Source organism: Hipposideros armiger, unplaced genomic scaffold (assembly GCF_001890085.2).
Source record: "Hipposideros armiger isolate ML-2016 unplaced genomic scaffold, ASM189008v1 scaffold_342, whole genome shotgun sequence".
NCBI lineage: Eukaryota > Metazoa > Chordata > Mammalia > Chiroptera > Hipposideridae > Hipposideros > Hipposideros armiger.
Window position 1 is genome coordinate 1,694,679 of NW_017731692.1, and position 12,659 is coordinate 1,707,337.

The 12,659-nt window shown below is 39.4% G+C and overlaps 1 protein-coding gene across 1 annotated transcript in view; it reads left to right on the forward strand.

Moving 5' to 3' along the window:
- Positions 1-9,538, forward strand: part of UBE2N (ubiquitin conjugating enzyme E2 N) — a 33,673-nt gene extending 24,135 nt beyond the window's left edge. The window contains exons 2-4 of the mRNA XM_019661286.1: positions 6,428-6,674; positions 6,845-6,985; positions 7,756-9,538. Coding sequence (XP_019516831.1) covers positions 6,428-6,674; positions 6,845-6,985; positions 7,756-7,796 — 429 coding nt within the window. The 3' untranslated portion in view covers positions 7,797-9,538. The remainder of the gene's footprint in view (positions 1-6,427; positions 6,675-6,844; positions 6,986-7,755) is intronic.
- Positions 9,539-12,659: the final 3,121 nt, after the last annotated feature.

Here is a 12,659-nt window from a genome sequence, read left to right on the forward strand (position 1 = left end):
TTGTGGAGGACATTGCTTCACTGGCCCAAGTTGGCACCATCATTGCACTCTTCCCGGGTGAGGCAGATCAGTCTCTGNTTGCTTCACTGGCCCAAGTTGGCACCATCATTGCACTCTTCCCGGGTGAGGCAGATCAGTCTCTGGCTTCTGGACGGCCGTTCACTGCGGGTGCTGGCCGCTCACTTTGGCTGATGGCTACACACGGTAGCCCATGGCAACCCACTGCCACGGGGGCTGCAGCCTACGCCGTAGCCGGCGACTCACGGCAGCCCAGCTCCAGGGTGAGCTGTTGTTCAGCATCTTAGCTGTGGAGGGCAATGTCACTGGCCCTTATATGTGGGATCTGAACCGGGGCCCTCTGGTGTCCCAAGTCAGCTCTTAACCAACCGCCACTCGGCCGGCCCCAGAACTGCTTTGTTTTAACTGTCCTTGAGGGTAGCTATGTGGCTACTGAGCATTTGAAATGTGGCTAGTTCAAATTGATATGTGCTGTAAGTATAAATTACATACTGGATTTTAAAGACTTAGTATGTAAAAGGATTGTAAAATATATTAATAATTTTTAAGTTGAAATGCTATTTTGAATATATTGGGTTAAATAAAAAATACAATTGATTTTACCTGTTCCTCTCTACTTTTTAATGTGGCTACTACTAAATTTAAAATTACATACACGCCTAGCATTATATTTTTTTGAACAGTACTGTCGTAGAGGAAAGCATTCATAGATCATTTTTTATAATGGTGTACCTCTAGTTGTCCTTATGATTTACAAGGAAATAGTGTGGTGAGGAAATTTAGCACGACTTTGGTTCTGTTTCTGATCCCAACTAGAATACATAAGTCAGTTCTATTATATATGATGAAACGTTTTCCTAAAATTCTCTGTGTTAAGCAAAATTGTGTGGTAAAAACCACAGGGCTAAAATGTTAGGGACAAGACACTCACAAATGTCACTGGTAACTTTTTTTTTTTAAAGATTTTATTGAGGAGTTGGGGGAGGGAAACAGACAAGTTGCTGTCCTTTTGTTCCTCAGTCTAGTTGTGGAGGACGTCGCTTCACTGGCCCATGATGGTATTATTGCGCTCTTCCCGGGTGAGGCAGTCGCTCGCCGGCCATTGGACAGCCGCTCACGGCGGCTCACAGCAGCTCACGAAAGCTCATGCCAGCTGCCGGCCAGCCCCACTGCAGCGTACGCCGTCGCTGGCCACTCATGGCAGCCCAGCTCCAAGTCAAGATATTGTTCACCATCTTAGCTGTAGAGGGCACAGCGTCACTGGCCCATGTGGGATCCGAACCTGCGGCCCTGCTGCTCAGAGCTCATGCTCCCAAGCCAACTCTTAACCAACGAGCCACTCGGCTGACCCACTGGTAACATTTTTCTTAAAAACCCACACACTTATAGAGGGTGAACTTGTAGATGCCCTCAAGTAGTTTATAGTTGTGCATATAATGAAAAATTGACTTGCTTTATTCGTAAACCTCCCCAAAAAATCCCGTTTGTTAATGTTTTAGAATCACTTAAAAGAGGTTGGAATAGACAGAGTAGGCATCGTTGAGGCATCTCTCAGTCTTAAATAAGACTTGTTTTTGTGATAACAAAATTGATAGATTTATTGAGCCAAGTCAGATAGCTCTTGGGCAAAATGAGCTAAAAGTTCCATAGTTGGCATTATTAGTCACACATTGCAGCCTTGTTTCAGAGAATATTTAATTGGAGAAAAATCTGATTGCTATATAGACGATGTGTTGGGGCTATATATAGTTACTAACCTTTTCTCACACACAGATTACCACTCTAAGATTACTGTTAGTTAAAGTTTTACTGCACATAATTCAATCATTATCTTACAAATTGTATAAGACCTTATATTGCTTCATAGCACAAATTGTTATTGAATTTAAAATGGGAAAAGTCCTAGTGAATGGAGTTTAGTTGACAGAACGTCAAGTGTTGTAGTTCACTGTCCCAGTAGATCTATTGACAATCAGATCAATTTGATGTGTTATTGAATTTCTTTTTAAAGTATTTGCAGCATGAACTGCTGTACATATTCTGTAAGATGAGATAGTTTCTTTGAGACTTAATCTTGTTACCATTTAAATCCATACTCTATGTACCTACTTCCTTTTCTACTTTTTAGTAACTAATTTCCTTAGCATAGTCTTCAGTGCTTTCTGTTCTGCATGGTCTAAAACTCAGTACTACCTGAGATTCAGTCCTAAGATTGCTTTTAAATAAGTAGGATCACAAAATGGCAACTAATGCACACTGTTATTTAATAAATCTTGAGGTTTGTTATTGTGCTTTTTCTTTCTTACCGTACATTCTTTATTAGTTGGTTATCTATGACTATGGCCTTCTTTTGTGATCTTGTTTGTCAAGTCCTTTTGAAGTATTATCTCATTTGATCTTTACCTCAGCTGTGTATGAGAAGTTATGTTAACTATTTAGATGGGAAGCTGAGGCTCAGAGCAAAGTAAATTACTGGCTCAAAAATAGTTAAGTAAGTAGTGCAGTAGGAATTTGAACCCATTTCTTCTAGAGTTGAAGAAATCACACTGTACTTCACTGTCGCTAGCAAAGAATAGTATAAAACTAGAAACTGTTTCACAGTTAACATGTGAATCATAGCAGGAAGGATTTAACTTCCTACTCAGTTTTTGCCTTTTTAGGGAAAAAAATTGACACCAACTTTTGTGGGTGAGACTTGTTCCATTTGGTTTGAATTTTATTCTTTTTTCTTCCTATAATTTGTGCTGTGGGTTTGTTTGGGAAATCAGTGCCATATAGTGAAATAATTATGCATCTTTTCATTGTATCAAAATCGATTAGAATTTGAGACATATCAAACTGTTTCAAAAAGTTTTTCACACCTAAAAGCTTATTCTATAATGTCCAATTAAATCATATAATTGGTCAGGCCACATCATGTGTTTAATATGTACATTTTAAAAAAAGTATCTGATTTTGAGGGTGAACTGAAGATGAGGAAATGAATAACTGTAGCTATCTCTCTGACAGCACTTGAGAATGACTTTAAAGCTATTTTGGGATATGGTCTTGGAGGCCCTTCTGGCAGCTTTTTATAGCTTTGAATAGAGCTGCTACTATTTTGTATAATCAGGGAGTGGTGTTTCGGGGCTCTCGGACTTCAGCTTTATCCTTTTTTCCAGTCTCCCTCTTTATGGCTTTCTAAATATAGAGAGACTTGGGGCAAAACAAGAGGAGGGTGGAGGTGAAGAGAGGTCAGAAATGAAGGGATTTTAGTACTATCCAGTTCTTTCCTCATTCCTTTTCTCCTGCTGTTCATCCTTAATAGCTTTACTTTTTTCCTAAAAATGAAGACCAGCCTCATTTGTTCTAGTTACATGTTGGAGGACTTCCCAAGATGGGAGAGGTTTCATTATTGCCTCTTGAGATTTTTTTTTTTTAATGCTCTAAAAATGTTTTACTTTGAACCTTAAGAACATTTTGCTGAACGTAGTTAACAACATTTTAGTTTTTCATTTGACCCTGCATTGCCACGATTAAAACAAAACGAAACAAAAAAACTAGTCTTGAATTAAAATACTAAAGGCATTACTTTAAATGACTATGGATGGGTTCAACACATTTTGGGGAAGGAGTTGATTTTGTTATCAGCATCTTATGACTATTTTCAGTATGTGACTGCTGACAGAGATCTTTTTTTTAGTATATGCACTGTAGGCTGTAGAATGAATTGGTGTAAGGTGTATAATTTTTCATAAGTGAAAGCAGTGTAAGTGCAGTATTTTCTTTCATTCATTGGTTTTCCTACCTAAAAGCTTAGATACAGCAGTGTTCTGAACATTTTTGACTACTCATGCCTATTCAAAACGTTGAAAATGTATTACTAATACATACAATTACACATACTATTGTCAGTTTGTATATTGAATATTAACATTTTATGAGTAAAAATAAATTATAAACAGAAGTTAATTTCTTCTCACACCTGAAGTGATCCTTTTGTTTTCCTGTGAAGTGCACATCCTGCTTTGAATAACACTGCTTTAATGTTAAAGATGAAATTCCGAGTTTATTCCTCATTCTTTGTAACATCAAATAGATTCATAATTCAGCAAGTATTTATTGGATATCTATGGTGCCAGGCATTCGTCTAAGTGCTGAGGATATCACAGTAAACAAAACAGATGCAAGCCTTTCCCTTTATGGCACTGCCATTCTGAACAAAATAAGTGAGCTGTGTAACATATTAGTAGTGCTTTGGAGATAAAGTAGGGGGCCAGGGAAAAGGAGGGTGTGAGAGGGTGGGTTGGGGTTTGCAGCTTCAGTTATGGAGCCTTCACTGAGAAAATGCATCTGAGTGAAGATCTTAGGAGCTGAGGGGGTGAGCCATATAGAAATTTCAGGGAAGAAGAACAATTGCAAAGCCTGAGGGCGCAGTATTCTTGGCAGGTTGAAGATCTACAAAGAAGCTACTCTGGCTGGAGCACAGCAGGTGGAGTGGAGGTAGGAGGGGGAAGCATAGCTGAAGATGAGTGAGGTGGGTGGAGTAAGGGGATCATATAAAGCCTCTTCGGGGAGGGGGGGCATTATAAGGACTTTTATTTTTAAAGGTCTGTGGAATACAGCCCCGAGAGGGAGGAGGGAGCAAGGTCAGAAACAGGGAGAAAAGTGAGGTGGCTCTTACAGTATGCCAGGTGAGCGCTGGTGGTGGTTTGGAATGGCATGTAGTGGTGCACAGGTAAGCAGCAGTCAGTTATGGGTAGATGTCAGCATCCAAGCTAACAGAATTCGCTGACCAGCTTAGATGTGTGGGTTATGAAGGGAAAGGAAGATCAGTTGGAAGGATGGGTTTATGGTCAACTGACATGAAGGAAGGCTTTGGGGGAGGGGCAGGTAGAGGGTGAGGATGGTCATGCTAAGGTGCTTATTTGCTTATTAGACATTCAAGAGGAGCTGTCAAATAGGCAGTTATGGATAGAAGAGGCACAGTCAGCGGAGAGATCTGTACTGCATGTGAACTTGGAGACACTTCAGATGTACAGTGTGCTTTTAGTATTTAAATTCATTGGACTAGATGAGATCACTATGGAAGTGTGTAGACAGAGAAGCAGCCCTGGGACAGAGCCCCGGCACACTTCATCGATGGGATGTTGGCGAGACAGGGAGGAACCAGCGCGGAGAGTGCTGCCAGACAAATAGGAAGAGAGAGCCAGGGGAGTGTGGCTCCAGGAAGTTGGGTGAAGCCAACCAGTTGGGTAAAGATGTTGCATTTAGGTCAAGTAAGATGACGATTGAGCACTGACCATTGATTTAACCATGTGGGTATCATTGGTGACCTCAAAGAACAGGTTAGTGGCCAAGCCTGATGGGAGATTTGTGTTCAAGATAGGAGGGGAGGAGAGAAATTTGGAGACAAGCAAGTACAGATAACTTTCAAAGAGGAGCAAAGCCATGGGGCAGAAGCTTGTGGGAGCGTCAGGTCAGGGTCCTTGTCTCTTATTGGGAGAAATGACAGCAAATTTGTACACTTTGGGGAAAGATCCAATAAAAAGGGAAAAACTGATGATTCAGGAGAGGAAAAAACTCCTTGAGTGGGTGAGGAGATAAGATCTAGTGTTCAAGAGGAGAGGTTGACCTTAGCCAAGAGTGAACCCCATTTCATCTATAGTGCCAGGAGAGAATGGTGCAGAAATGCATGTAGGTGTACAAATGCTGCAGAGGGGACTTCAGGAAGTTTAGGCTTTGTCGTGAAATAGAAAGCAGTCATTGGCTAAAAATGAAAATGGAGATGTTGGAGGTTTGAAGAGAGAAGAGGAAGAATGTTACGGTTTTTTAGGAGAGAGCCTGAAATATGGAAAAGAGAACTAATGATATGACAGTTGGAGAGCAGTAAGGGTCCCTTTGAGGTTTGTCATCAGTCATTGCTCTAGCCCTCCAGTGTTTAGATCCTATGCATTTGTCCCTCCTTCGTTCCACTGTATTTTTCAGAGGAGGGATTTTCAGTGGCTTTAAAACTAATTTTACTTTTTAAACCACTTGGTTTTGGTAGAGTTTAAACAGGGCGAGTTGCCTTATCTGTATGGTAACCCTAGTGTTATTTTCTTTCTCCTTTTTCATTCTTTTCTGTTCCTTGGGAATAAAATCAGTTTCATTAGCCTAATTTTATTATCGACATGCATGTAGACATTTGTAGCTAGAATGTATATGCTACGTCACCAGTCTTGGCTTTCAGTTGTATTCAGCTGCTTATGATGACTTAAATGGTCTTTTCTTTGAACTTTGCATTTTATATAAGCTAAATTAAAAAACACATCAGAAGATTGGAGAGGTGCAGTTATGTTCAATTTTAAGAGAAGAACTTTCTAATTTTTATTTTGGTGTTAAGCAAAATGACATCTCTTTCACAAATGTGTTACTTTTTTTGTTGTAGGAAACTCAGCGTTTGCTGGCAGAACCAGTTCCCGGCATCAAAGCAGAACCAGACGAGAGCAACGCCCGTTATTTTCATGTGGTCATTGCTGGCCCCCAGGATTCCCCCTTTGAGGGAGGGACTTTTAAACTTGAACTATTCCTTCCAGAAGAATACCCAATGGCAGCCCCTAAAGTACGTTTCATGACCAAAATTTATCATCCTAATGTAGACAAGTTGGGAAGAATATGTTTAGATATTTTGAAAGGTAAGTGTTATCTTTATATGCTATTAAGATTTCTCTTAAGCATTCCATATTGAGAATCTGTGCATTGTAACCTCGCCTTATGTAAAGACCACAGGGGTCTGTGGGAGGGAAATAGAGCCGTCTGGGGCTGTTTTTCCCGTTTGATCATTGCGGTTCTGTTGCCTTCATAGATAAGTGGTCCCCAGCACTGCAGATCCGCACAGTCCTGCTATCGATCCAGGCTTTGTTAAGTGCTCCCAACCCAGACGACCCGTTAGCAAATGACGTAGCGGAGCAGTGGAAGACCAACGAAGCCCAAGCCATAGAAACAGGTACTTCCTCTTCATGCTCCTCACACCACTTCCTCTTTAAAACAAATTAATGCTACCTTTAAAGAATGCCTTTTGTGCTGGTCAGTTGGTTAAGAGCTTGCTCAAGAGTGCGAGCACTGAGCAACAGGGTCGCCGGTTTGATTCCCGGCCCGAGCTGAGCTGCAGCTGAGCTGCCAACAGGTGGCAGGATGGCTCAGCTAAAAAAATAAATAAATAAAAAACGCCTTTACAAGAAAACGATATATGTATATATTAAAAGGAATAGATCAGATCCTTATAATATGTAAATAGATACCTCTTAACAAAAGATGTTCACGCTCTATCTTATGACCTGTGTGACCTCCAAATTTTAAGACAACATATAATTGGGAGGTCTTGGACTCTTGTAAACTACACTTGATTTAACAAGCGCTGAGCGTCTCCCATTCATCTAGCAGTATGTAAAGATAATGGGAATCTTTTGAACGCTTTTGAGCTGTTTTTGCAATACATTTGATTAAATTGCATTAATTTATAGCTAGGGAGTTTGAAATAGGTAAGCTTCTTTTACAGATTATAGCCAAATTAGTGGGGAGCATTGTATATCTAGAAATAGAGGAGACAGCTTTCCTCATCCTGTTGTAGTGATTTAGACATACAATCTTCTGGATCCAGGTTATGGAAAATGGCATTTCCATAATTCACTTCATAGTGTTTGCTTATTTTTTAGTTTGGAAAGTAACATATTGAACCAAGTAAAATAATAATTGCATGTTTGTTTTTGTCTACAGCTAGAGCATGGACTAGGCTATATGCCATGAATAATATTTAAATCGATCTGATCATCAGTGTGCATCATTTCTCCTGTTCTGCCAAGACTTCTTCCTTTTTTTGTTTGCATTTAATGGACACAGTCTTAGAAACATTACAGAATAAAAGCCCAGACATCTTCAGTCCTTTGGTGATTAAATGCACATTAGCAAATCTATGTCTTGTCCTGATTCACTATTGTAAAGCATGAGCAGAGGCTAGAAGTATCATCGGGATTGTTGCGAAACGTTTAAAAGCAGTGGCCCCTCTCTGCTTTTATTCATTTCCCTCATCATGGTTTAAGTATAAAGCACTGTGAATGAAGGTAGTTGTCAGGGTTAGCTGCAGGGGTGTGGGTGTTTTTCTTTGTTTTTGTTTTGTTTTTTTGAGGGGGGAGGTAGTTTTATTTTAACTTTATGGGCTCCTTCCTCTCCCCCCCTTTTATGGCGATCTAATTGCAATGGTTAAAAGCAGCTAACCAGTTCTTTAGAATATGCTCTCTAGCCAAGTCTAACTTTATTTAGACGCTGTAGATGGACAAGCTTCATTGTTTGAACCAAAATGGGAACATTAAACAAACATCACAGCCCTCACTGATAACATTGTGACTTTGCTGTCAAGTGTAGAATTCTCCCTTCAAGAAAAAGCTTGTGACCATTTTGTATGGCTTGTCTGGAAACTTCTGTAAATCTTGTTTTAGTAAAATATTTTTTTGTTATTCTACTTTGCCTTTGTACAGTTTATTTTACTGTGTTTATTTCATTTTCCCAATGTGACAATCGTATTTAAAAATTAAAACTGATGAAACACTCTGTTCTGGTCTTCACCGTCTGACAAATTGAATGGCAAGAGGTAGGTTTTGCCAGGTTCTTTTTACTGATGCAGATTTGTGTTTAAGCTATCACTGAATGGAGTATTTTTAAGCTGGCCCTGAGCATATATATAAAGCATCGGTACCTAAACTTTTTTTTACCGCCTAGAAATTTGAAATAAATATGTGTTGTCTGATTAGCTAGATGATCATTGGTGTCTTGCCACAGTGTTTGAAAATTACTGTACAAGAGAGTCATCAAAGCAGCAGTTGTGACTGACTTTACATGTTGTGCCATGTTTGTGACAGGCATTGGGGTTATGACCTTTTTCTTAGTTCTTGTCTGAAGACTTCATGTGTGACCACTGGTGTGTGTTACTAGGAAACACCAGTCTGATGATCATTTGGGGTTTGCTGAGGCATTTGAGTTTTCCTTAGAGCCCTGACGAGCAACTCTTCAGCAAGCAGCTCGCCTAAGTGTCCTGTTACTGATTCTTCCTTTCGTTCCTCTAGTGTTTGCTATGGGCGCTCCTTTTATTTTTTAGTTTGTTGTTCGGTAATTTTTTCTGCATTGACAGAGCTCCTCCCCTCACAAACTCTACTTTCCCACCCCTCTGCATATCTAATTCTTGATTCTTGTTTTTAAGTCATCAATGTAGCCAGTCTGAGTATGTAAATGTTAACCTGTGGGTCGGAACCCTGTCTCTCGCAGTTTTAAGATAATGGATATTATAACCCATCTGAATTTCCCCCACTCTTACTCTTGTAACTTCTGGAGTTTCTTCAGAATGTGGTGTATTTTATTGTGCTCCTATGTAAGATGGAGAATTATCTATTAAAATTACATTTTCAACATAAAGTTTTTGATGACTGGTAACTGGCATCCTACTAAATAAATGCATTGCTTGGAAACAAATGTAAGTAATTCATAATAAAATTGTTCATAACCCTAATATTGTAAATTTTTAAAAAGCTATTAACAGCAGTTGTTATTTATAACAAGTGTTTGGGCTGTTTAGAGTGTGTCTTGAAACTAAGGAAACTGAATTTCATGCTGGGGCCAAAATGAACACTCAAGCAGTCAAATAGAGATCAGCTTTACTTACTGCATGCGGCACTGCTCGTGATGGCTAGTGTCACACAGTGATTTCTAAGTGATAAAATTCCCCAATTAAATCTATTGCACTATAAAAATATCTAAAATAGTACTTATGTCTACTAAGTTTGTGATAGAAGTACTAAAATAAGTTTTCATTTCAAACGTAATGAATCCCTAATTTCATGGCATGTTTTTTTCTTTGTAATTTTGATGAGTCCTCACTGTTTTGATAAGATTTGCTTTCTCATCCAGTGGGATGAAATGAGCCAGGGTGTTCACTGAGCTTCCTTAGGATTGAAGGGGCTCTGGGAGCAGGCGAGGTCAAGTAGGAAAAGCGGCAGCTGCGTCCGGCTTTGAGCCTGTTGTCCTTGGCCCACACAGTGGCCGGTTAAGCCATTTTGAATTCTGTGCCAACAGTTTTAAAAATTGGAAGATTCCAGAACTTTGGTAACTTAAATGATCTGGCAACAGTGGACGTGACCTAAGCTAAAGGAAATAGTGAATTTCTTTGACAAATACGGTTTACTATGTGCCCAAGACCGGACTACTTGTGGGGGAGGATTAGTTAAATGAGGCTGGCTTGGGGCTATCTTTCCCTCGTGGACTTTCTAAGCTAATGAGGAAGGGGACACAGACAAGCAGTTTTAGCTGTCATGGTTCTCCATGACAGGAACTAAGCACTCGGGAGGGGCTGCCCTCTGGATTCTAGCCAGATGAACACCTCCAGGCAGGGGGACAGCACATGCCAAGGCCTGGGAGAGGAAAAGGATACAAATATTGATAAGTGGCTTCTTGAAAGTCAGCTGTGGCCATTCATGAGCTTTGCTGAAACCCTTAGGTGTTGATAGCTGTTATTTGATTTTTAAATTTTGTTGTAATCTACTTTGCTGTTTGCTTCCATAATAGTTATTTTAGTCTTCTCAGAGGCAGCCTAATAAGACCTGAAAGTGTAGAACTTAAATCCTGCTCTAGAACAAGAATATACTTTAATACAAAAATTCAGAAGCGTTTAAAAATAAGATGCAATACAAATCAATACAAAAGCCAGAGGTCTGTGGTTTAGCACTGTGAAAGGGGAGTGTGGGAAAGGAAATCTGGTATTCGATAAGACACCAAACACAATTTTAGCTAAATGGAACCAAATGGTGTCATGGGAATGATAGGAATCGGCTTTAGTTTTCTTTTTGACGGTCCAGGAATCATTTGGCTACCTAGCCACATCAATTTCTGTTGCAGTAACAAAAGTTTAAAAATAAACACCTAGAAAAGCTGGGTGGGGAGCAGCCATGAATTACAGAGCAGCTAATTCCTCAAGTCTATTTAAGAAAAATGTATTTCCGTGGAAATGTATTTTGGGGTGGAGGGCAACATTTCATTTAGCTATTTAGCATGCTGCTTAGTTTAAGGAATTATATATACCAGGGGCTTATTTTTTAAATGACTTAATGATCACAAAGCAAAACATGTTGAATGTAATAACGTGAAAGAAATACAAAGAATAAAAATCTAATCCACCACCAAGACTGGTGATACTTTGTCTGTTTTCTTAACTATACCCCCTGCACTAATTTCCATTTTATCACTGTGGTTGGAAATTGGGAGGATTGGTGCCAAGAGTTGGCTTTGCCACAGCTTTGTTACAAATTGGGCCAGTTCCCATTGGCTGCAAAACTGCGAGTTGGACTAAAATTTTTCCTAAGTGTAGAACTCAACGCGAAGAGTTTGGATCCTCCCTCCTTTCCCCAATTTGGTCTTTGCTACCCTTCTGCTGATCGCATTTCACATGTACCTGTTGGTGTGGCATCTCAAGTGAACATAGACTTGCCACCAAACAGAACCTCTAAGGACTATGCAAATGTTTAAGTTTCTGACTGATTATAGAAGCATATAGTAGTTGCCTGAATATTTAGACCTTGCTTATTGTCTCTGGTAGCAGAGCAACAACTGAAATCCCATTGTCTTGTAAAAAAAGTACATTTTATAAGGTGCTCATTAAGGAGCTTTAACACTTTTTCCTCTGCTGATCTTCATATCTCTAGGACAAAACATGTTTTAGAAGCAGTAACTTCGTGTCCCCACCACGTAGAATAACTAGTGTGTTTACTTTTTACACACTCCTGATCCATTCTTGAGAACCCATCACATGACTCCTTTTGAAATAGTTCCATGATCTAGATTAGTAAATCCCAATCTTAAATTTCATTATAACCTAGCAACTTTACAAAGTATTCTGGCTTCTGTTCGAAGGACTACTCAAGAGTTACTCCAATTTGTCAAAAGCAGCTTAGACGTGATAGGTTGTTGCACTAGATTTGAACTTGGTGTTTTCCTTAAGTTCTGGCAAGAAGCATTAGGACTGTGGGTAACCAAGGGAGTACGGCCACATTCTTGCAGTCTTTTTCATCTAAAACAGTAAATATTTTGAGCTTTTTCAGGCCATGGATCTGTCTAGAGTAAATTACTGCATTCTGTCGTCGTAGTGAGAAAGTATCCATAAACAATTTAAATGAATAGGCTTCTGTGCTCTGATAAAATTTTAATTTTCATGTCACAAAGTACTTTTTTTATAACCACTGAATGTAAAAACCATTCTACGTGTGCGGGCTGTACAAACAAGCTGGGACTGGGTTTGGGCCTGTAGGTTGAGCTTGCTTCCCTTGGGCAGTGATTGACTGATGACTCACTGCTTAAGTGTTAGAGCCAAATGTCTCTACTTCCCCTTTTAAAAAGTGGTATATTACTGTTAGTGTAATAATTCGAGGAAATATTTCTGCAGGTTTCCATTTTACCCATGACCCTTGGATGGTAACATATACATATTTTGATAAGTTATGTACAGATTGAGCGTTTATCAAGTCCAATTTTTTTTATCCGATTATCAAACATTCTCACATTGAAAATTTCTCAGAACGTTCATTTTAAAATTAAAATTACACAAGTTTTTTAAAAATCTAAAATATGGGCTTCTTTTTAAA